This window comes from Eurosta solidaginis, chromosome 4, assembly GCF_040869045.1.
Source record: "Eurosta solidaginis isolate ZX-2024a chromosome 4, ASM4086904v1, whole genome shotgun sequence".
In the NCBI taxonomy this organism is placed as follows: domain Eukaryota; kingdom Metazoa; phylum Arthropoda; class Insecta; order Diptera; family Tephritidae; genus Eurosta; species Eurosta solidaginis.
The window spans coordinates 9,290,954-9,314,850 of record NC_090322.1 but is presented as its reverse complement, the minus strand read 5'-3'; the positions used below and the strand labels follow the sequence as shown (position 1 = coordinate 9,314,850).

The 23,897-nt window shown below is 30.9% G+C and overlaps 2 protein-coding genes across 5 annotated transcripts in view; both read right to left on the bottom strand.

Annotated features, from left to right (window-relative positions):
* LOC137248963 (uncharacterized) overlaps positions 1-6,962 on the bottom strand; it is a 46,415-nt gene extending 39,453 nt beyond the window's left edge. The window contains exon 1 of the mRNA XM_067779992.1: positions 164-6,962. The gene's annotated coding sequence lies outside the window, so the exon portion shown is untranslated. The remainder of the gene's footprint in view (positions 1-163) is intronic.
* A 154-nt stretch (positions 6,963-7,116) lies between these two features.
* Positions 7,117-23,897, bottom strand: part of sgg (shaggy) — a 183,438-nt gene continuing 166,657 nt past the window's right edge. For 3 of the 4 annotated variants that reach the window (XM_067779988.1, XM_067779990.1, XM_067779989.1), the window contains exons 8-10: positions 20,497-20,686; positions 20,171-20,341; positions 7,117-11,788 (exon numbers count right to left, since the gene is read on the bottom strand). In XM_067779988.1, the coding sequence (XP_067636089.1) occupies positions 11,448-11,788; positions 20,171-20,341; positions 20,497-20,686 (702 nt within the window). In that variant the 3' untranslated portion in view covers positions 7,117-11,447. Of the gene's footprint in view, positions 11,789-14,745; positions 16,590-20,170; positions 20,342-20,496; positions 20,687-23,897 lie in introns of those variants that run through there. The other variant, XM_067779991.1, reaches the window with a different exon arrangement.

The window sequence follows — 23,897 nt, the reverse complement described above, 5'->3', positions numbered from 1 at the left end:
AATAGGAACGAAGAGGAAAATAGTGGTCAAAAAATTACCGACGCCCAAACAAACGTGGCAAATTCTTTACGTCACAATGAAATCTATGGGATTTCAGGGTACCTTAAAATATTTTCCTATCAAAAAATAACCTGACATACATATGAATTATAAGTTACCGTACCTGAAATATTGTAATGATTGAAGATTTAATTTAACATTATGCGTTTCGAGATTTAATTTTAAATTTCGTAGCAAAGCATGACTTGTATATATATGATTTTATTTTCTTAATATTTTATTTATATTAGGTTTGAAAATTTTACTTATAAACTCTATTTTATAGTAATTCCATTAATATTTTTATATTAAAAAAGAATTTCGAAATTATATTAACTTTTTTTTTTTAATTTAAATGATTTTGCTATTGTACTTTAACTTATTTTATGCAATTTTTAAGAAATTTTTCTAGTGTCATGTGTTTTGTTTGTTGCTGTAATTTTACGCTTATTTGCACTATTTTTATTTTATATTTTTTCTAATTTTATAATTTCTCCAATTCTTGCGCATTTCCATTCTTATACAGTTTATGCTTAAATATTTTTACGAATTGTTATAAGTTTGTATGTATGTAATAAAATGTACGCTTTGTTTTTATATCATAGTTATTTTACTCCATTTTCTCTGCTATTGGTGTTACAATTTTAAATTTTTGTTTTATTTTTCTTTGACATAACTAAATACATATGTGCACATGCAGCATTGTTTTTAAGTATAAATGCTTATTTATTCAATTTGTTTCTTTGAGTTTTTAACGTTGCGATAAAGTAAAGAAGTTTGTTATTTGCTGATTTAAAAAGAATTTTTATTTGAAAAAAAATTTTTTGGTATCCATTTTTTGAACTATGATTTCATAGCTTAGCAACGAAATGTTTTGCACATAGTACAGGTCATGGTGGAATAACCAGGTGAAGTAAGCCGTCAATTGTCTCGCTCTAAATTCTTCTTTGTTCTGTCATTCGGCTATCTGAAAAATGTTCACCAATGTTGTTGCTTTTTGCATTTTTCAGGAGTAAAATATGCCACTTTTAGTATTTTTTTCACATAAATATGAGGTGAATATCGATGGACCTTTACTGTATTTAATTACAGAAATTCATCACTTAGGGTATCTTTGGGGTTGGCTTCCATAAGTAAGGCCCTGCTAAACTAGTACTTCCATATTTTTTATATTATCATTATATACATGTTTAATTTGTTCCCAAAAAAATGTAAGCAGGTCTTAAAACAAACTATTTGCATTCACGTCATATTCAACCAAGAATCTTCCCCTGTACAGTACTACTGAAGATTTTCGGAGAATGCTTTTTTTCTCATTCTTCGCCTAAGCAGTGGTATTCTAAATATACAAAAAATTGTAACTCACTGTTGCTGTTTGGCCCTAAAAATCAGAACACTAAGATGAGAGGAATGTTACACTTAAGGATTGTAATTTGGAATATATGGATCCAGAGCTCGCTTCGGACCAGCATCTTATGGTTCTAGGCCGAATACCGCTGGGCTAGTCTATCCCCTGATATATTTTGGTAAATAATAACTTGTAACATTAGTAATACATCATGAATTCAACTGTCAAGAATTTTTGGGGGATCTTCTGATTAAGTTTGTTATTATATATTAGAAGAGCATATGTTTTAATCCCGACTCTCAACGACATCAATAAAGCAGAACCCGAACCCCATTTAAGTTCCCGCAAAGGCAGAAAAGTACAACTAAATAACTGACATACATATATGTACTTTATATGAATAACACATGTTTCTTTTATGTCCGGCTTTTCAATGAAAGTTTCAACTCCAATTAAAATTGGGGTCAGTTAAATTGGCCAAATTGAATTTTTTATTTTTATTCGATCCTAAAAGTAATGTTAACTCGCACTGGTCCTTTGTATTCAATTTCGCATTGGTGTTAGGTGGCACTGATATGCTGAAAAAAGCAATTCTATAATGGCTTTCGTAGCAAGGTATTTATTTTTCTATTCCTATTTTTTCAAAGCGGGTAAAAACATTACCCTCTTCTGACCGTCGAAAATACATCACTACTGTTTCAGATAGCGTACATCTTCTGTCACTTTTTATTTACTTCACCTGGTGATTCCACCATGAGTACAGGTTTACAAGTATGATATGTATGAGAAGGAAACAATTCCTTTCTCTTTCTAACACACTGCCGTTTGACACTTCGGTCAGTGTCAAACTGGTGTGGAACCTGCGTGGAACATGCGTTTGACACTGAACGAAGTGTCAAAATTACAGGGGTTGCTGTCGTGGAAAGCGACGCAGGGAAACAAAAAAAGGAGCGGAATATAAGATATGAATTGCCGTGAATGTACAATTTTTTACGAATTTAGTATGAAAATGTATTGCACCTATATGCGTCCTATAGAAAATTATACAAAAGTCTTGAATTGGGGTATCTGACGACGCGTAGTTATTCCAGCATTAAGAATACAAACACGAGTGCTAAGTTTTTCTACCCGTTCAAAAGTTCTCCGCGAAAAACAGTTTGAAACCGAGGTCGACTGCAATAACCCGTCCAAAAATGTGGAAAGAGAAATAAAAAGACGCGTTTTGTCCTGTTATCAATAGTTCAAAGGCGAAAAAGTATTCGAATTATTGGAAGCGAGGCAAAAACGCGTCTATTAATACCTCCCTCGACGGTTTTGGTCGTGTTTTAGCAATCGTCCCCGGTAATAAAGTATCACAATTTGTTAATAAAAATTGTCCAAAACATATGGATTTTAAACAGAGATGTAATTAAGTGCTCATTTGAAAGTAAATAAGGAAATTTCTTTGTAATTTTGCATTAAAAATTTTACACAGTTTTCGTTAGCAGCTACTACACTTTTCTTGGACCTAAGAGGTACAACAGTGCCAAATAGCATCCACACAAAAAACGAACAAGAACACGCATTTTATCAGGTGAGCTTGGCTGTGTATGTATGAACGTGGTCTAAGGGACTATAGCCGATGGTTTTTTTTACAAGGTGTTTGTATTATTTTTATTTCAGCGGATGTAATCGTGTGTTTGCGCCTTAAACTTTAAGCAAATATGAATATTTAATAGAAAAATAATAAAATAATCAAACGTTTGTTTTAGGAATCAGTTTAAGTTTTAAGGACAGTATTCCTCAGGTTGGCCAGGTAAGTGTGTGGCATAGTAAAATTTGTTAATACCCGACCCTTGTAGATAAGACAAGTGTGAAAACTTCAGCAAAGAGGATAAATATAATAAGAGCCGTCACTCGTTATTTTTTAGGTATTTACTCGATGTAAACTGTGAGGTAGTCGCTACTTTTGTTTTACGAGGGACATTTTTGAATTAGCTCCCATTTATCCATGTGGTCTTGTCACTTTATGCAAACGTGTTTTTTGGAAAGAGCATTAAATAATTAATTAAATACAGTCGGAAAAATAAACACAAATAACCCATGAAAATGTATAGAAGACATTTATAAACATCTCGCCAAAAAAAAAGTAGCGACGACCTCACAGTTTACATCGAGTAAATGCCTAAAAAATAACGAGTGACGGCTCTTATTATATTTATCCTCTTTGTCTTCTATACATTTTCATGGGGTATTTGTGTTTATTTTTCCGACTGTATTTAATTAATTATTTAATTCTCTTTCCAAAAAACACGTTTGCATAAAGTGACAAGACCACATGGATAAATGGGAGCTAATTCAAAAATGTCCCTCGTAAAACAAAGTTAGCGATTACCTCACAGTTTACATCGAGTAAATACCTAAAAAATAACGAGTGACGGCTCTTATTATATTTATCCTCTTTGATTGAACATCCTGTCCCATGGTTCAAATATGTACAGGTTGGCTCATCTCATCAGCTGATTTTATTTATGTCATTGCATGGTCGAAGGGATTGTCAAAAGGAGATGGCAAACTCAAAATGAAACCAACACATTGGCAACATTTTACTTACACATACAAAAACTGCTAAGTTTTATGTTTCCATTCCATACCATTCGCACCAACACCAATACACAGATTTTGACAATTTGAACAGATATATTTTGTTGCTTTACAGATGAGCCAACCTGTATATAGTTGAACCATAATCCTGTCCAAACGACAAAAAAGTCATCTTGAACATGCTATCAGTCAATTTGACAGATAACATATCACACTTGATTTGTACATTTGGATAAGATTTCCTATGACGAGCCCGGCATTTCATATAATATTCATGGAACTCAGGCTACCCTGATATGTGAACTGTCGTGAAAACATAGTGTGTTTGTAAAGACTTGTTAATTTGGATATGCTGCAATGGTTAACGAATAGTTTTAGGCTTAAAATGTACCATAGCTATAACCATATAATTTATTTATTTATTGCTGATATGTTTTTCGATTGCTGCACTCTATTATTTACTCATTTCATTGGCCTTTAACCGTTTAAACGTTTTTTACCATCTATCGGGAATTTGAAACACCATGGTGTCTTAAAGAAAGCGGGTTATGCTCTTCGTCGGTTCAATAGCAGGGTTCCGATGAGAACATCTGCGGGCGGTGCACCTTTTTGTATTCGCATGACATGGTTTACCACAGGGATGCACCTTAACGTTAAGCTAATCGTTTATCAAAAAATTTCCACCGTTTCCGTTGAAACACTTCGAAATATTATCGATAAAGAAATTATCAAGATAAATTGTATCTCGTTTTTAACCGAAACGAAAAGCTTTCGTTAACGTTAAAAACGTTAAAAACGTTAACGAAAACGTGATACTTTATGTTTGAATTGTGCTGGCAATGCTATAGCCATGGTGAAGCCGTAAGGTGGCAACAACGAGCGCACAAACACACACAAACTCTATGTAATTTGTTTGTGTAATTCGTTGGTGGTAATGTCAAAAACACTCTGAGAAATGTTCGTACTGTCAAAATTCATGAGAAAAGTTGCAATCAGCTTGGATAATGCTTTCACCTTTAATGACTCCGCCATCAATCAGCTTTGCCAGCATAGTTTGAAATTAATAATCAACATAAACGATTTGATTTCGTTTTGATATGGCAGAAAACGAAACGAAATCATTTCGTTAATTTGACGATCTTAACGTTAATAAACGAAACGAAATGACTTCGTTTCGTTTATTAACGTTGATTATCGTAACGAAATGATATCGTTTCGTTGGTTAAGCATGCCTGGTTTACCAAACGAAGCCGCTTTAATTCGCTGAACAATGTTGGTGTGAGTGCGCGGCAGTTTATATTTTGTTTAGGTTTTACACATGGAACCATTTAGGCATGGTAATGACTATTAGCGAGGTTATGCACATTTTTCGGTTTGACCCCTATTAAGAGACAATTTCGATCTTCGGCTATGGTCGCATTTTCATTCGATATTATGATGCCCATACGATGGATACGATCGTCATTGTGGACTTTGATATATTCAACGGTTCACAATAGCAGATGTTTTCTCTGAACGGCGAGTTGAGCCAACTGCCAAATGAAATAGTTACCCTTAAGTTTTTAGGAAACGGTATTCTTATATTATGTTTTACACTTCACTACAATATTAAGCGGAAAAAAAATGTTTTCCTAACCAACACTTAAAACAGACAGTCGAATAAACACGTTGAGCGAATGTAGCGAAAAAATTTATGCTCAGGAATTTGACATTTAATTCTAACTAAAAAAATCAACGTCAATCAATCATCATTAAACGACTGAAAGCGCCAATTGTATTTGTGTGATATCTTATCCGACAACGGCCTGGGAGTTCAAGATGACCATTTTTTTAGCGTTTTTACAGGATGTCTAGTTTAGCGGGTGATAGAAAGGAACCCATTAGACAACGAGAGTATCTTTAAAAATTTGGTGATCGTGTCTATTTGTTATTTTTCTATACTTAACATATCACACTCGTATCCACAATGAAACAAGTAGTCTAAAATTACTATTAGGTAGCAAGCAAGTAGAAGGTAAATACAAAAAACTTACATTTTGAACAATTTTCTTTCAATTCGACACAACGTCTGCAACAAATTTCTATTCGGTTCGAAATTAGATACAGTCACAATGTCATGGATGCCAATATAAAATTTGATCAAAACATATCAATATGTGGAGTAAGAGCCCGACAGCGAATTGTACGGTTGATTCGGCTCTTTGCTTAAGCGCGGCATCCATATCATAGGAAAACCGCTGAAGAAAAATTTCGTACATATTTCTTGTGTGCAAAATATTATCAGCCAAGTAATTTTGACATTTCCTTTATCTCTCTGTTCTCTATAAACGGCGTTACTTCCCTGCAAAACAAAAAATTTTATTTTGCAATGCATTAGACGAAAATTTGTACAAAACATATTAAAAAATGCATTAAACAAATTACATTAAACAAAATACACTAAACAAGAGAAAAAGAACAGGTTGTGTTTGAGCAGTAGTTGCAGCAGTTTTACTTTTTATGACAGAACATCACGTTTTTCGCCAAAGTTTGAGCAGCTGCGACAATGTCGCGTGTTCTTTAAATGGAATGCTGGCAACCTATTGATAAACACTAGCAAATCAAACACAATATAAAAATTTTTACTGCGCTATTGCAACACTTTATCAGCAAAATTCCATCAATTAAGTAGCAGTTTGACAACACTGCTGTTTTTATTTGGCGGCTCGAACACACCCACTTGTGCTCAAATGATATTGCAAATTCCATTCAAAAAACTCATAATTAGTCACTGTTATCCCTGGTATTTAACCGACTGTGTTCTGACAGGGTCGTTGCTCAAGAAATAATGAGACGCACATTTATTTCTTGGCGAAACCAAATCCTCTGTGCACGTTTGCTAAAAACTCTTTAGACAAAGTCAGCAGAAAGCGTATGACTTTTCTTGCGAGGTGGATACTACTTAACAAAGGACATTTTTATTTAGCATTTCTTGAACGCTTTTTTGTTTGGAATTTTTAATTTCTTGCGATGTAGATACCGCACTTAAACGGGGCTAATATATCTGCAATAAATCAGGTGTCGTCGGAGATAGGTTCTAATCTAACGTTCTGAAGTCACTACTTGCCGTGAAATGATATTAGTTTTAAACAAAATTAAATATACAATTTTTGTTGTTTATATTTATTAATTAGATTTATTTATTTAGTTTTTGTTGTTGTTGCATTTTTGTTTTTCAATTGTATTTAGAAATAAAATTAAACATGACCGCTTTGACTTAACGACTTAAATGTTGTTTATATGTACTATAGCATACATACAATTACATAAATGATAATTATAATAATATGTAAACTTTATAACTATATTTATATGTAGAAATAATCAAAATAAAAAAGGGAAAACTAAATTTATTTATTTAATTTAATTTTATTTTTTAAAGTATAAAGAACGGCATACATATTGCGGGGCATATTCACATTCATAGTAAAATTAAAGTTAGTTACAGCTGTTTGAAATACATAATTTCCTATGGGCTAACGTCAAAAAAGTGCAACTCACTTTAATAACTCAACTTTGAATAAGCCCCATTTTCAAAAAAAAAAAAAAAAAAATATAAACAAACGTTTGACAAACTTACCGCAGTGATGTGAACTCTCCCTTTTTGTGTTATATATATATATTACTATTTAGTTTATTATCATGCTATTAACTAAATTAATGTTCCACCTTCTTGTATCATATGAACTTACTTATCGTGTATCATATGAACTTAGTTATGAAAATTAATTACAAAAAAGTTTTGAACTTCCTTGCAATTCTACAACAAAATATTAAGCAAATTCATACAAATGTTTTATTCAAGTATATTATTTTTTTTAAGTATTGCGTTATATTTTGTTACTTCACTCTCATTCTGTTTGTTTACTGCCTGTTGTACAATTGGGTCATAATGGAGCGCTTATGTTGATATGCAACAGTGCGCTCTGACAGCTGACAGCCTGCGTGTTATCGATTGTAAAATTATGTGATATAATTAAGAAGTGGAATAGCTGCAACGCACGAAATCCATAATATCCAGTAGGTGGTATTTTACTTTATAAACTTTTTCCAAAACGAAATTATTTCACATTTTAAAAGTGCCTCTCGTTAATATTAAAGCGAAACATGCTGCTGCTAAATGAGATAAAAGCCTAGGTAGGTGCAGTAGAACAAGCGCTTCTATATTTTAATAAAAAAATGAATTATGGTGAACGAAATAAGCTGTAAGCTCTCTATGCGAATTATTTAGCAAAATTTTTTTAGCACAAGAAGTAAAGCCTGGAAGAGTTCGCTGATATTGAAGATGACTGCAATCATCTTAAAGAAGCCAATAGCAGCACACCAATATGAGCAGGAACTTAATGCCATGAACTTTCTGCGCGTGACATCTCTTAGTAAACAGACTACCAGAAATACCCAGCAAAATGTGTGCTTTTGCCAGTTCTCTAGCACACCAATCTAAAAAAGAGCATGTGTTGCTACCCCCTTTGGTTGTTGTTGTAGCAGCGTTTCGCCCCATCCAATAGGTGCCATCACTCATAAATCGTTATCAATATCCTCTAACGGGAGTCCGATGAAACTTGCTCTTTAAACAGAGTTGGACAACAGAGACATTGCAATTGCAAAGATGGTTGCTGCCGTATGGGGAGACGTTACAAGCGGGACATATTTTGGGTATGTCGTGGTTGATTCTGAATTAGTAAGATTATAACCTATTACATTATCCAGATAAAAGTTGTGCTAGAATGACGCGTCTCCCTGGGGAGGTTGCTTTCGTCAATTGCGGTATTTCGTCTTTGAGATGGGCAATACTTGGCATAGTCATTTTACGACGTTTTATGGACGTCTATGAGGGCCTTTTTGTGCTCCTTTTCTTCATACAGCTAACTTTTTGAGTGCCGAGTTTCTTCATAGTGCTTACGATGACTTCCTAAGTTCCTAGGAGGCGGGTCGTCTTCCAGGTTTCTAATGTTCTGGGGACGATTTTTTGACAGGCCTGCAGTTTCTCCAGTGTGTTTCTTTTAGACATGTCAACTTGGGGTGGCTTTCCATAATTCGATAGTCGACACTCGTTAGCTCAATACTTTAATTCGATATCGAACGCTTGACGACACAGTTTTGGTTTACGTATTTCAATTTGAGCACATTTTTCTCGTGTATCAAAAAGTGTTTCGAAAGTATATTGGAATCATCAAAATAATCTCAATAGGGAAAAGCGTTTGTTTGCTGACTCCTTAGCTTAAAATTATTCCTCAAATAATCGCAAAAGCAATAAAAACTCTAGCTTACGAAAAGCAATTCGACACTTAAGATGCTATGGAACAGATTGTATTGAACGTTCGATACGACGCGACGAGATTTTGTGTTACGGAACGCAAAAACAATTATTTGATACTCGTTTTTGTTCGATATCGAATTACGGAAAGCCACCCCTGATGGAGACGCGTAACATACGAGCTACTCTTGGTGTTACTAAACAAATATTAAGCACGAATATAAGACGACCTACTTACTTTGTTGGAAATGGCGAAAATCGGATTGACCGTTAAGCGTAATATACAGTATCAGGGTTTTTATAGAGCTCTAAGAAAAATTTACACAATTTCTTTTGCATCTACTTAAAAAAATTGCATGTAAAAAACGTATAATTGTTGGACTTGTTTGTATGTAATTAAAGTTGTACTGAAAAATGTTGCCTAGCAAGAATACTCTTTAATTTCTCAAGCAATAATTTTCATAGGCAACGAAAAATTTTCAAAATTAAATATATACATATACATATTTAAAAAAATTTTTCTAAGCACCGCGTTGCAAAAGTTTTATGATGGGCGCATTTTATTGATAACATATTTTATTTTATTTATGCTTTAAATTTATTTATTTTTTGCTGAGAATTTTTTTTTTTTTTAATTTAGGTGTCTAACTTGAATAAGGATTTTTCGTTAGTTTTGGTGAGTAGTGTGAAATATGCGCGCTGCTTTAGCTCTTTTTTGCTGTTTTTATTTTTTTTTATTTACTGTTATTTTTTAGTATTTTTGATTACATTTCTCTTTACCACTAAAACTGTTGCTATCTGCGCATGCGCCACACCTAATTACATCTACATATTTTTATGTATATACATATGTATGTATGTGTTTTGAATTCCTGAATTAATGCTCCTCTTTTACTAGATTCTTGTGTTTAGCATTAGAACTGAAATGTATAAATGTTTTATTTTGTTTCCAGAGGTGGCTTTCGGTAATTCGATAGTCGACACTCGTTGATTCGATACTTCAAGTCGATATCGAACGATCGATGATGCCATTTTAGTTCCCGTATCTTGGTATGATCTCTTTCGTTTGCAGATTTCAAAGGGTGTTTAGAAAGCTTTTTGGGGCTACCAAAATATTTTCTTTTATAAATAGCGTTTGTTTCTTAATCTCTGAAGAAAAAATCGTTCCCTAAATAATCAACAAAGCATAAAATTATAACTTTCAAAAAGACAATTCGACACCTAATTTGGTATCGAACAGTTTGTATCGAACGTTCGATACGACGCGTCGACAATTTGTGTTACGGAAAGCGAAAACGATTATTTTATACTCGTTCTTGAGCGATATCGAATTACGGAAAGCCACCCCTGTTCATTTGTTGTTAATCTTCATCTATACAACGCAAGTACGAGTTTTTTCTTTTAAATTTATATATGCTACGGGTTTTGTTTGTTTGTAATAATAGATTTAATAAGTTTTTTTCAAATTTAATTTATGCATTTTTTTGAGGATTTTTTGTTAAATTTTTTTGTCAGTTGCTTACCAATATTTTAGTTTATTTTAGATTTTTTAATGCGATTTTGTTCAGCTAAATCTGTAGTTTTTAGCAATTATCATTACTATTTTTTTTTTGTTTTTTAAGAGCGTGGGCTATTCTCTACTCTTCTATTTTCTGCTGCCAACACTTTTTACGTTTCCATCTAATAATAAAAGTAATAATAATAATAATTATATTGAAAAACAAATATATTTTTTAACATTTTTTTATATTCTTGTCATTATACATTTGATCGTTTTAATAACGAACGGCTGTTTTTTTTTTAATATTTTTTTTAAACATATTTACTTATATCTCTTTTTGTTTACCCTCAAATTTTTAATGCTTAGATTTTTATTTAATATTTATGCATTATTTATTATATGTTAAATATAATATATTAATCATTAGTTTTTTTTTTATTTTTTTCAAAACTTTCCTTTCTATCTTTCTTTAGTTAAATTTTTTATTTACTTATTTTCTGTTTCTTGCTTGCTGTAGATACTCATACTATATTTTAAATTTGTTTTCATTAACATTATTTATTTATATTTTAAAATTTTTTATACTTTTAATTTTGTGTTTATATTTATATTATTTAAATTTAATTATTCTTATTAGAATTAAATAGGCCCTCCTCCACAGTGCTCGTTCGTGCAGCTCGCTAACCCATTGTCGTCGCTGTCTGTTGCGGTTGTGTACCGTTGCCGCCTGCGTTATTGCTGCCGCCACCATTACCACCGCTGGCACCATTGCCATTGCCGCTGCCGCCGCTTACATTCGAAGCAGTTTCGCCCGCGCCAGCCGCTGACGCACTACTGCCGCCTGGTTGCTGTTGATTGGCGCCATTGTTGCTGTTGCCCGCTTCGGCACCACTCGCTTGTGTTGCAGAGGCTGCCGCTGGCGCACCGCTGCTCGCGGCTGCTGCTGCAGTGACATTGGACGATGTAGTTGCCGCTGCGCTGGCCCCGCTGCTGGCATTAGGTGTTGCGCTCGATTGTGTGCCTGTTTTTGTTGTCGTTTGTTTGCGTTGTGATAACGTGTTGTTTTTGGATTCACATATGGGAAAGGAGAATAATAATAACAATGAACAATTGATTAGTAAATTTGACAAAGGCATAGAATTATGAGCCTTGGCTGACATTAATTGCAAATAAGCGACATTTTGTTAATTGTTAATTTAATAAACGATATTTTTTCTAATAATTAAAATGTTTCCAAAAGAAAGCGACTTATACATACGTAAACGTTAGAAAGTATTGTTTTTTTATTGCATGCAACATTGATATAGTGACCGAGTTTGAATAATTGAAAGAAATGAATAAGGCTTTAGGGTCAAACGTTTTTGCGTGATAATAATGTTATATACAATAGTTATATCAAATAAAAAATATTAAAAAAGAAAAATTAAAATGTAACAACAATTAATTTGCAAACAGATACGTCTCACTGATAAGCAAGCGAGTTATTATTCAAATAATACATAGGATTTGTTGCTGAATTAAAACTTTGTACACATTATTTAAATCAACACAGCATAGTACACAACGCCGGCAGAGCTTCGAATACAAATTAATCTCTTTTTGGAGTAGTGTGTGTTAACTTGGCGAATGTTTGAGCTTAGAATTCACGCATGAGATGTTTACTGTGCTCACACGCCGTGTAGGTGAACGCTGAATAGTTTTCCGAAGCTCTCGAATGCATCACTGATTTAAATCTTTTGTATAATTTTAAACTGAGCTTGTTTTTGAGTTCAAAATAAATTTGAAAAAGTTTATAAAATTTTGATTTTTTAAATTGTTATCAAAATTTTCACCATTTATTTTGTCTCAACAAAAAAATATATGTAATTTTTGAGTAAATTTCGAGTCTCTAGCATCTTACGCAAAAACTTTTGTAAAACAAGGAAATATTTATTTTAAAGTTTTTAATTAAGGTTTCAAGATTTTTGGATGCTAAGTTGACTTGAAACATTTTTTGTTTACGAGTTTTCCATGGATACGAGGCCTTTACGAGTTTCAGGGAGTTAGTTGCCTTATTATATTTTCAACTTCGTATACTTTTTTATTTCGATCAGAGCGGGGTATCCACATCATAAGAAAACGCTCAAGAAAAATTTCATATAAATTTCTTGTATGAGAAATAGTAGCAACCAAGAAAATTTGATATTTTCTTTATTTCTCTGTTATCTACGAAACGGCGTCACTTTTTTGCAAGACCCACACATCTGGTTCAACAATGCATCAGAAGAGAATTTGTTGAAATCAAAATATTCGAATTGAAAATGCACTAAAGTTTAAGAGCAGACGCCAAGTAAGAGAAAAGGAGCACTTGTGCTCAGACAAAAAATGCGAATTTCATTCAAAAATCTCATAAATATAGTCACTGTTATCCCTAGTATTAAACCGACTGTGTTCTAACAGTATGGTTGCTCAAGAAATAATGAGACGAACATATATTTATTGGGGAAACCAGGGCTTCCCTGTACACGTTGGCTAAAAAAATCTTTAGAAAAAAGTAGCGTGTGAATTCTTTTGACAGCTGGATACTACATGACAAAAGACATTTTTCTAGTGCATTTCAACAGCGTGTTTCTGTATGGAATTTTTCGTTTCTTGCGAAACACGCTTTAGTTATGCATGTTTTCATTTTTATTTTTTATATAATTAAAAAAATTTTTTTTGATAATCTTTGTTTTTATAAAATTTTTTTTTGCAAATTTCAATTATTCCTTTTTTAAAATTACTTACAATTTTGCTCAAAATACTTTTTTTTAAATAAAAAGACATTATTGGTAAATCAAACGTTTTTATTTAAAATTTTTAAATATCTTTATTTGACAGATTACCGGAGATTATTGGAGATGTGTAAAAAAAGACCAGTGTTGAAAACTGCGCTTAGCTGTTAACTAAAAAATTATTTTATATTATATATTTTTCCATGACATACATTTTTTCTATTACTTGTATTTTTTTGTATTGTTTTATTTTCATTTTGATATTTTTTATTATTTTTGTTAAACTTTTTTTTAATTTTGAATTTCACAAATTTTTATACTTTTAAAAGTGTTATAATTTTAATGTTATTCGCAGAAACGGATCTATACTATTCTGAGGCGTTCAAACGCAATGCGGTATCAGAATTTTTTGTTTATATGGAAAACATTGCTCTACACAAAACAAAAAAAAATTGCCAAAAATCAGAAAACTTTTACACTGCATACACTCAGAAAAATTCTTTGTGAAACGTTTAAAATTTAAATTCGAATATTCGCGAGCTTTTCGTAAAATTATTTTATTTATTGATTTTATCACATATGTATGTATTAGTATAGATTTGGTGATAAAAAAACAAAAAACAAAAAAAAATTATTTTGAAAAACTGCAAAAAGAACTTGCGCCAATAATTTCTTCCGTAATTGTACATTTTCTTTTAACTTTACAACACATGCTTTGTTTATCTCTTCTTTTTCACACATTACAACCAAAAAATTTTTAAATTTTAAACATTTTTCTTAAATTTAAATTTTTAAATTTTAAATATATTTTATTTTTATGAAAAAAAAAAGAAACATTTTGAAAAAAAGTATAATGCATTTTTATTAAACTATACATAATTAACAGAAAAATCAAAGGATTTTTTAAAATTATTTTCAATACTTTTTAAAAGTACATATCGCAACGTCGTCATAACTCGAAAACATGACTTTTGAGTTAATAACACTTAAATATAATAAAAAATGTGGTATAAATGAAAATAAAAAAATGTATGTACATTACCGAAAAGTAAGCAATAAAAAGAAAACACTACACTACAAAGCTTTCACCTAATTCTATTTATTTAACTTTAATATTGACTACAGAAGTTTTCTGAAGAAGATAACCCATAGCAAATACCAAAACAACGTTACAACTAAATGACTATGTAATAAAGAAATAGGAAATGAAAAAAAACCAATGCCATTTTTTCTAAATAAGATTTTATATTTATTAATATTCTTTCGTTTGCTTCCAAATTTTCCATATATTATTGTCGTTTTTTTTATTAAATATAAGATGTATTATAGAGAAATAGTTAATAGTCTACCTTTAAAACAATGCTTTTATTATAAACATATTATACATGTTTTATAATTTTATTTAATTTGCACATATTTTTATTAGCAAAATTAAATTTAAACTACATACATTTTTTGTATCAAAGTTTTAAATTTTACAATATATTTGACTTAATTTTTTTAAAAACAAAATTTAATGAAAAATTAAAATGAACTAAAAATTAAATTAAAAATAATAATAGCTAAAATAAAACGCAACTATTTTTAAAAAATATTTTTTTTATATATATTTTAAACTAGCATCCTCTTAATGCGTATACATTTATTTAAAAATTGAAATTTTCTTTATTATTATTTTTTTTTAATTTTAGGTTTTGTAAATGAAATATTAGTGCGTGCGTTTAGGTAAAGGTAAAGTACATCATAAAGCAGAAAGAAAACTAATTTCTATTTGTGTATGTATGTATGTATGTATATAGTATAACGCTATGCATTTGAAAGAATGAAAACGCACGTAAATTTGAGTAAAATAACTTAGTTGAAGAAACATTTTTTAAATACATAGTAATTTATATTTTTAATATACATCCGAAATTTGCTTGCGTCGCATGAAGGTATGAAGTATTTCTTGCTAAGATTTTTGTATGTTTACGCCTTGCAAATGATTTTTATTCTTACAGCTTTAACGCAGCTCTCTGCTCCTTATAGGTATCCAAAAATGTCGCATGCCTGCGCTGTTCTTCTTTTTTCTTGCTTCAGTTTCTACTTTTTCATTTTACTGTCGCGCTAATTTTTGAGTGAATGCTTTTGCTCGTTGCATTGATTATTGGCAGATGTAAACAGCAAACTTCGCATGATACGCCTTTCACAACGAGCGTTCCCGACCGACGCAACATCCAATTTTTCTTTATTATTATTACATTTTAAATACTATTTTTAGAATCGTTTTATTCAGCACTTCTTGGTGATGAAATGAACACTATTTTGGTTTTTATATGGAACAAGATCACAAAGTGCGGTTTTGACTGTTGATTTTAGATTTTTTTGTGTGCATGTGTGTTCACATCAAAGCATAGTTTGGTGTAAAATCATTAAATATAAAAACAACACATTTTTTGGTTTGTTTTAGTTTTGAATTTTAGATTTAATTTTAATTAAAATTTTTTTTTCGAATACGCTTGATAAAAATTATTGAAGCGAAAAAATTGTAAAAGTTATATATATGGTATACAAAGAAACAAAAAAAAAAAAACAAAAGAAATTAAAAAAATTAACTACAAATTTGAGGCAATTTTCTACATAAAATTATTTACAGAATTTATTTAATGTGTTGCTTCTCTTTAACTAGTTTGCTTCGTCGCGTTCTTTTCTTTGTGCGCTTCTCTGCTGCTGCTTAATTTTATTTTTTGCTTGCTTACATAAATTTGCTAATATACGCTTTTGGTTTTGCAGAAATGACGTCTTAGAAAGTTGTATGAATTGTTTTCCTTTTCTTCTATTTATGCATATTATTATTTTTTTTTTTGTATTGGTATTTCTGTATGTAGAGTATTGCTTGTGCTTGCTTCTTATTTTTTTATAATTTAGTTTTTATTTTTTTCTCTAGCTTTTCTATTTTATCATGCATAGGTACAATTTTAAAATATTTTTTTATTTGTTATAGAAATCTTGATAGGTTTTTTTAAATCTGTTTTTAAAATTCTTGTATTATTATAACATAACGTAAGAAAGAACTATGCCACTATGAATCTGTAAAAAATAAAAATATACAAAACATATATTTTTAGATAAAATAAAGAAAAAGGGGAAGAGGTAGAGCATATAAACACAAAAACGAATACTGCAAAATATTTAACAAACAACAAGACGGCGAATGAAAGCGCAGAAAACAAATGAACAGTATGTGACAAAAATAGAAGAAGAAAAAAAAAGCACAAAATGAAATTAATAAAAGAGTAAAAAAATTAAAAACGAAATTTAGAAAAAACCTCAAAATATTTCACACACTCTTGACAAAAGTAAATGAGGAAAAAATTTATGCATGGCAGCAAACAGTTTTTCCACAAAAGTGTTACTGATCTGGAGTTCAAAAGAAAGTGTTAAAAAAATTTTTAAATACACTTTTTAATTAAAAACACTTAACCATAAATCAAAATTAAAAAAAAAAATTAAAAAATCAATTGGAATGTAAACAAAAAAATTGAAATTGAGAATTAATAGGTATAGAAAAAGTAAAAAATAAAAAAAAATTAAAAATTTTGATGAAATAACAAGATTCGAAAAAATATAAACAATAAAGCAGCACACAAAAAACTTAAATATTATCAGAAAATTTGAATATACAAAATATAAAAAAAAACTAGTAAAAAATTTATAGAAAACAGTGTAAAGTTCAAAAATGCAATGAAAAGCGTTTTTTGAATAAAATGTTTAAATTCATGAAATATATTAAAAAATTAAAATATTTTGGTAGCTTTCTATTCGAAAACTGTTTGGTATTTAGAAACTGACAGAAAATTGTTGGTAGTCAAAAAATTAGCAACGCTTAAAATTAAAGAGCTGAAAAACTACGAAATACTAAAAAATCGACATTTCTTCACAACGAAAGACAACAAATATTCAGATAAAATAAGAGACCAGAAAGAAAAACAAAAAATAAAATAAGATCAAAAGAAAACAAAAAGAGAAGAAAAAAATTAAACGAAAAATGCAAATTTATCAAAATCAGTATAAACAACAACACAATTTATAAAAAAAGACTCCTAGGCCCGGTTTTTCAGTACAAGCTCAACTCAGTTTGTGAGTTAAAACACGCTTAAACTTATTCTGCAGTTTTCAGTCTATTTTAACTGAAGTTCAAGCTGAGCTTAAGCAGCCCATCTGGCAGGGTTAAATTCTAGTCAACCTATTAGTTATTTGCGTTCGTTCGAAATGGCATTGAATATACCCAACAAGCATTTGGGCTTCAGTACCATTAGAGCTCGTGTTGATAACTAGGCATACTTCTAAAATCCCAAGAGTTGTTTCGCAACAGTGGCTCAACTCGAGAATCATAGCGTACTCAGCTAAAGTGGGAATTTTTTATAAAGCAAAAAATGCTATTGCTTAAGTTGAAAAAATTTAATCAACAACTTGTAGTTCTCTAACTGGACCCAAATGTAAGATTCCATAGTACAGTATTTTCACGAAAATAAAATGAAATATACATATATAAATAAATAAAAAAAATTAATGTAAGGCGCGATAACCTCCGAAGAGATCTAAGGCCGAGCTTCTCTTCCAATTTGCGTCGTGCTCCTCTTCATTTTCCCTACAAATTGGCCGGACGGGACCTACATGTTTTATGCCGACTCCGAACGGCATCTGCAAGGCAGACGAGTTTTCACTGAGAGCTTTTAATGGCAGAAATACTCTCGGAGTGCTTGTCAAACACTGCCCAGGGACGACCCCGCTTAGAAAAATTTTCTACTAATTAAAAAACCTTGTTTCTAAAATTTTGATGTTGCTCTGCCCGGGGATTGAACCCAGTATCTTCGATGTGGTAGGCGGAGCACGCTACCATCACACCAACTCGGCCGCCTATATTATTTTAGTTTTGATTATTTCTCACAATTAACAGCTGTGGATTTTGGTCGTACCACCTTGCAGATTTTTTTTCAACTCCACCTCAACTCGATATCCAATGTAGGATATCAACTGGAGAAATGTGTTGAATATTCATTTGAGAACTGTACATTTCTCAAAATCTCTCGAAATTAAGACAATAACTGGAAAATATGAATGACGTTGGAGGTCAACTCGAAAACTTATAATTTTATAAAGTTTCTCAACGGTTGGATAGTGAATAGAGAATGAAGTTGGATATAAACTCGAAAACTATCTGGTTTAAGAATAATTAAATAATGATGTTGGATATTTCCGGAACTGGATATATATTTCGCTGGAGAATATTTTTTCCCATGTTTGTTGGGTAAAGAAAATCCAGCTGTTGGCGTATCTACAAATTATCTAGATAATAAAAAACCAATGTTGCCGCACCAAAAAACATACCCCAAAGGCGGCCTTAAACTGTGACTGAAAAACTGCTCAGTAGTTGAACTGGAGTTTGACTAGAGTTTAAGCTTAAACTAAGCTTAGCTTAATCAACTACTGAAAAACCGGGGCTTAGAAGTTTTTCCAACAACCAATCTGGTAGGGTTTTAAATGAATAAAAAAATTAAAACTATGGTAAAAAAACTTGAATTAAGAATTAGAAATAAAAAATTGTAACTAAAAATTTTTTTATCAAAAACTAAAATAAAAAAATAATATTTATAATATTTAAGCGGACTAGAACACAAAAGTTTAAAAACATAATGAAAAATAAACAATTAAATAATGAACAAGTACCAAAACTACACTGAATAAAATCATGCCTTCAACTTTACCCAGAAACTACTTCTACAAACTTTAAAAGAAGGCTGCATAATAACGCTATTTTCATCAAAAAAGTATGATGGCTGAGTAATGATGGCTATATAAATGGCTGAGTGGAATATGGACCTAGCTCGACTGCCAGTTCGAAAACGCCTTATCTGAGAATATTTTTCAAAAACACCCTATTCAAATTTTTTCATAAACGCCCCTGCTAGTGCCAAATTGTATTGAATTTAAGCTTCGAATAGGGCGGATTTTGAATCAAATTCTCAGCTATGGAGGCGTTCTGCAACCGAATGCTGAGATAGGGCGTTTTCGAAACAGCCGCAGAGATAGAATGATAGTCCACTCAGCAGTCAATATGTTTACGTTTCTTATGCAAAAATTTTATACGCCAACGAAAAAACTAAATTTTTTTTCGATATCGAAAAATAAAAAAAAAATAAAAAAAATTTGTTTTTTGATATTTTGAGTTCGATTTTTTGTTCTATATAAAATTCTCTCCAAATATTTTTAAATCTAAAAAAAATCAAGAACAAACCAATTTTTTTGATATTTTCTTTTTGTATCTTTAAAATTTAGAAACAGATTGTTTATAACAAAATATCCAACACCAGTAGAAACTACCAAAATTTGCACTCTTCTTTTACAAAAAAAAAAAAAAACAGTTAAACAGTTAAAACAGTTTTTTTAGCACAACTTCCATGCATGCGTGCGTGCCGCTATTTTACTATTTAATTAATTTTTTTGTGAATGTAAATTCTAAAAAAGCGGCAAACAAAATATGTGCAACAAAATATTTTTAAACAATTGAACGTTAACAATTAACAATGTCCTTTGTAAAAATTTAACTAAAAATTTGTATGTAACACCTTATTTGTTGTTACTTTACTATATTTATATGCGACACTAACCTGAAGTTGCTTGGGAAGCTGCGCCACCTGGCGTACCGGCGCCACTTGACGGATTTGATACTGAGCCAGAAGCACCCTCGCCACCAGCACCGGCAACCGGTCGGCCTGCGCTGTTGTTTTGCAGATGTTTTGGCAACAATTGTGGGATTAAGCTTGGCTGTATCGAAAGTTCTGCAAAAAAGAGTAATAATATAAGAAAAAAATCGAAATGATTAACAAAAACATTATTAAAATTGTGTTATTCATTTCAGCACATCAATCAACTAGTCTTAAAAATGTTTATATAAATATACATATTTTGTTTTTACATTTGAGCTATAACTCACCATGCTCTGTGAAATTGAATAATGGCGGCATTGGCCGTCCATTGGGCAATGTAGTGTTGCCTTCTTGACGCAGTTCATCGAAGAATGGATGTGCGCACGCCTTTAATGGCGTTATACGTGCACTGGGCGTGTACTCGAGCAGTTGCGATACCAGATTGATAGCTTCTGTCGGAGTGCGTATACGGAAAACCTGTGAAATGGTAAATATAAATGATGAATAAAAATAAAATAGAAGTTTTTTTTAATACTAAACATAAACTTGTGTAAACTATAAAAGAAATAAATAAATAAATAAGGAATCAAAACAAAGCCTGATTTGAGAACACAGCTAAAACTCCAAAGCAATATTTGGATTATATGCTCTTTGAATAAATTACTTTCACACAAATTTTAACAAACTAACAAATGTTGGTAAATACATATGTATGTATGTATTGAAGGGAGAGGGTATGATAAATCTTACAACTCGATTTTTTTTTGTACAATTCAACCTTTATGCTTTAAATTTAACTTTTTTTTTTCAAACTTTCGAACATTTTCAAGTTTTACAAATTAGGAAATTTTCAAGCCAAAAAACATGTTTTGGAAAAAAGCTGAAAATTTCAATATGAGTTTAGCATAGATAATCTATGTGACTTATCCTTTTTTTTTGATAGAAATTAGGCTTGTTTTTGACGAATTTCTATTTGAGAATGTAGAAAACCCACCACACCAAATGAAAATTGTTAAAAATATTTGTGAGTTTTAAAACAAGTTTGTACTTTGTGGAGCTAACATGAATTGTAGCACAAACATGCATACTAAAATTTTTCTTCAAATTACAAATAAAATTTGCATTTACATAAAGAATTTTTTAGGAACGTGTTGATTTTAAAATTTTTTCGAAAACATTTTCAAAATCCCTTTACCTAGTATTCGTTGCACAATTCATGAGGGTTGTTTTCTTTTTTTGTTAGCGATATTAGAGAAGGTAGCGAAGGTTGCTAGGACATGTTTCTGAGATTCACTTCTTTATCAGCTAGCTTCTCGGGTGCTGAGTTTTGAACTCGAGATCATCTGCATACATACGGCAGATGCCTTTATTCACTCAGTCATTTGAATGCATGCTGCGCACTTAAAATTTTTCGCTATTTGCCTTTTTGTTGTTATTCCTTTTATACACATTTTGGTATATATTATATACTGTATGTTTTTAATTCAAATTGTGTGGAATATTTTTAGGCCGGCTCAACAGAACTTGTTTTTTTTTTTTTTTTTTGAATTAACGAAAATGAAAAAGATAACCGCAACTACTAAATTTTGATATCTTTTTGTTACTACTTTTTCCCCGTAGGTGTTTGCGAGTTCATCAACAGAAAAAAAACTAACGTAAATAGTCTTTTCAGTTTTCTTAGCAACGTTATGTATTATGAAACGCGCTGTTTTAAAAAAAATTGAATTTTAATATGAATATATTGAGAGTAAACCACATACAAAATTTACTGTAAAAGTTTTTTCAATTCCGCGCTGTTTTACGCATTTATACCATACTTTAAAAACCTTGAAAAATGTTGACATCGTATAAGTACTTTTAAGAAGTAGAAATGAAAAACAAATAAAAACTGTACAATTATTTTTTATGGGAGGGCAAGGCTAAGCTAATGGATATATTTACTTAAGAGAATAAACATACAAAGATAATGAAAAATTTATGGGTAGGTCACACTAGTAAATTTAACGCTGGTAGGACAATGTTGAATGTAAGTGAAACAATCGACAGGGGAGAATTTTTATATATGTATATGTAGTAACTAGGAGAGAAATAACTCAAGTTAAGTGTATGAATAAATATTTGTATTTATTTAATATATTTACAGTAATTTCCAGAATGGCATTTGTACGAGCAGGTCGTATGTGAAAAAGGGATTGAAACGTTGGAATGTAAGCATACACGGATTAATTGCAAAATGGTGCAATATTTTGAAAGCAACATTCAAATTTACACGCAAAAATTAATGAAAGTTTGGTTTATTAATTCAATTTTTATTTTTAATAAATTTGAAATGTGATTTTCAATTAAAAATGTGTAAAGCGTATACAAATTTTTACATAAAAAACAAAAAAAATGTATGCACTGCATGAAGTTATATATTTTCTTTTAAAAAAAAACTTCCGCAACAAATCATATAATCAATAAATCGATTGTTATTTAGTTGTATGTGGAGTTAGCAATTCGAATTAGGCAGCCAATTCAATTTAGCCCATACAATAAAATTCAAATGTGTATGTGTGCATAAAAGAGTTAAGGTAAATATTTAAATCGATACAAATAATTAGAGGTAATGTAAATAAACCAATTTGTTCTTTTCTTTCTATGCGCAGTTTGCCTTTTTTTCTCGTTAACCTTTTGTTCATACACAGTTATTTGCTTGCGTGTTAACAACAATTTTTTTTGTAAATACTATATTTTTTAGATATATATGTACATATGTATGTTGGTGCGTGTTGAGTTTTGTTTTTGCTTACTCTCCAACGTTGCTTCTGATTTAGGGCGCTTGGAAATTGGCTACGTTCAAGTAGTGACTGTAAATATGTATAGTTCACACTTCAGTTAAAAACTCAAATAACAAAGAGAAATACAAATAACAACAATTGTATACAAATAGAAAATTTTAACACAACGAAAAACAATGGTAAAATACATACAAATCTATTTACGTTTTTCTGTAAAATGCAAAAATATTTACTATAGGAAAATAAAAATAAGACTCAGTGGGTGGTTGGTGATTTGAGCGTTAGCAATAACCTTAACGAAATACGATTAACGTTGGATAACTAATGAAACAGATAAAATATTCAATATTCATATGAATAAAACTCTTAACCTTGACTACGCTATGAAAAATATTATTGAAGACTAGAAAGAAATAGTCGAAAGTCGATAACTGAATATATATCAATTAAGATGCAAATTTTATGGTTGATTAACAGTTTCACATTAAAAAAAAAATTTTTAAATGCAAAAAAATGTTTTCGTAGGCCTAGGAAATTTTCGAACCCTACGATCTAACGTATGTGCTGTTTTTAAACCTGTCATGTGTGCTTTGTTGTTGTTTTTGTAAGAAAAAATACAACTAAGCAGCCTATGTACAATATCGTGTGTGATATGTTGGTTGATGGATGGTTGGATGGTTCCAGGGTGCAGAAATGATAGAACATGCTATACACGTGTATCCGGACGGTTCCAAATTAATGGAAGGCGTCTGGTCTGCTGTTTACTGTGTCGATCCAGAAATAAGTAGAACCTAAAAGTTATCATATTACTGCAGCGTATTTCAGGCAGCAGAAATTCTGGAGGAAGTGTTTTAAACTGCAGTCGCGTCAATATATACATATATTGATAGTCAGGCTGCGATTAAGAC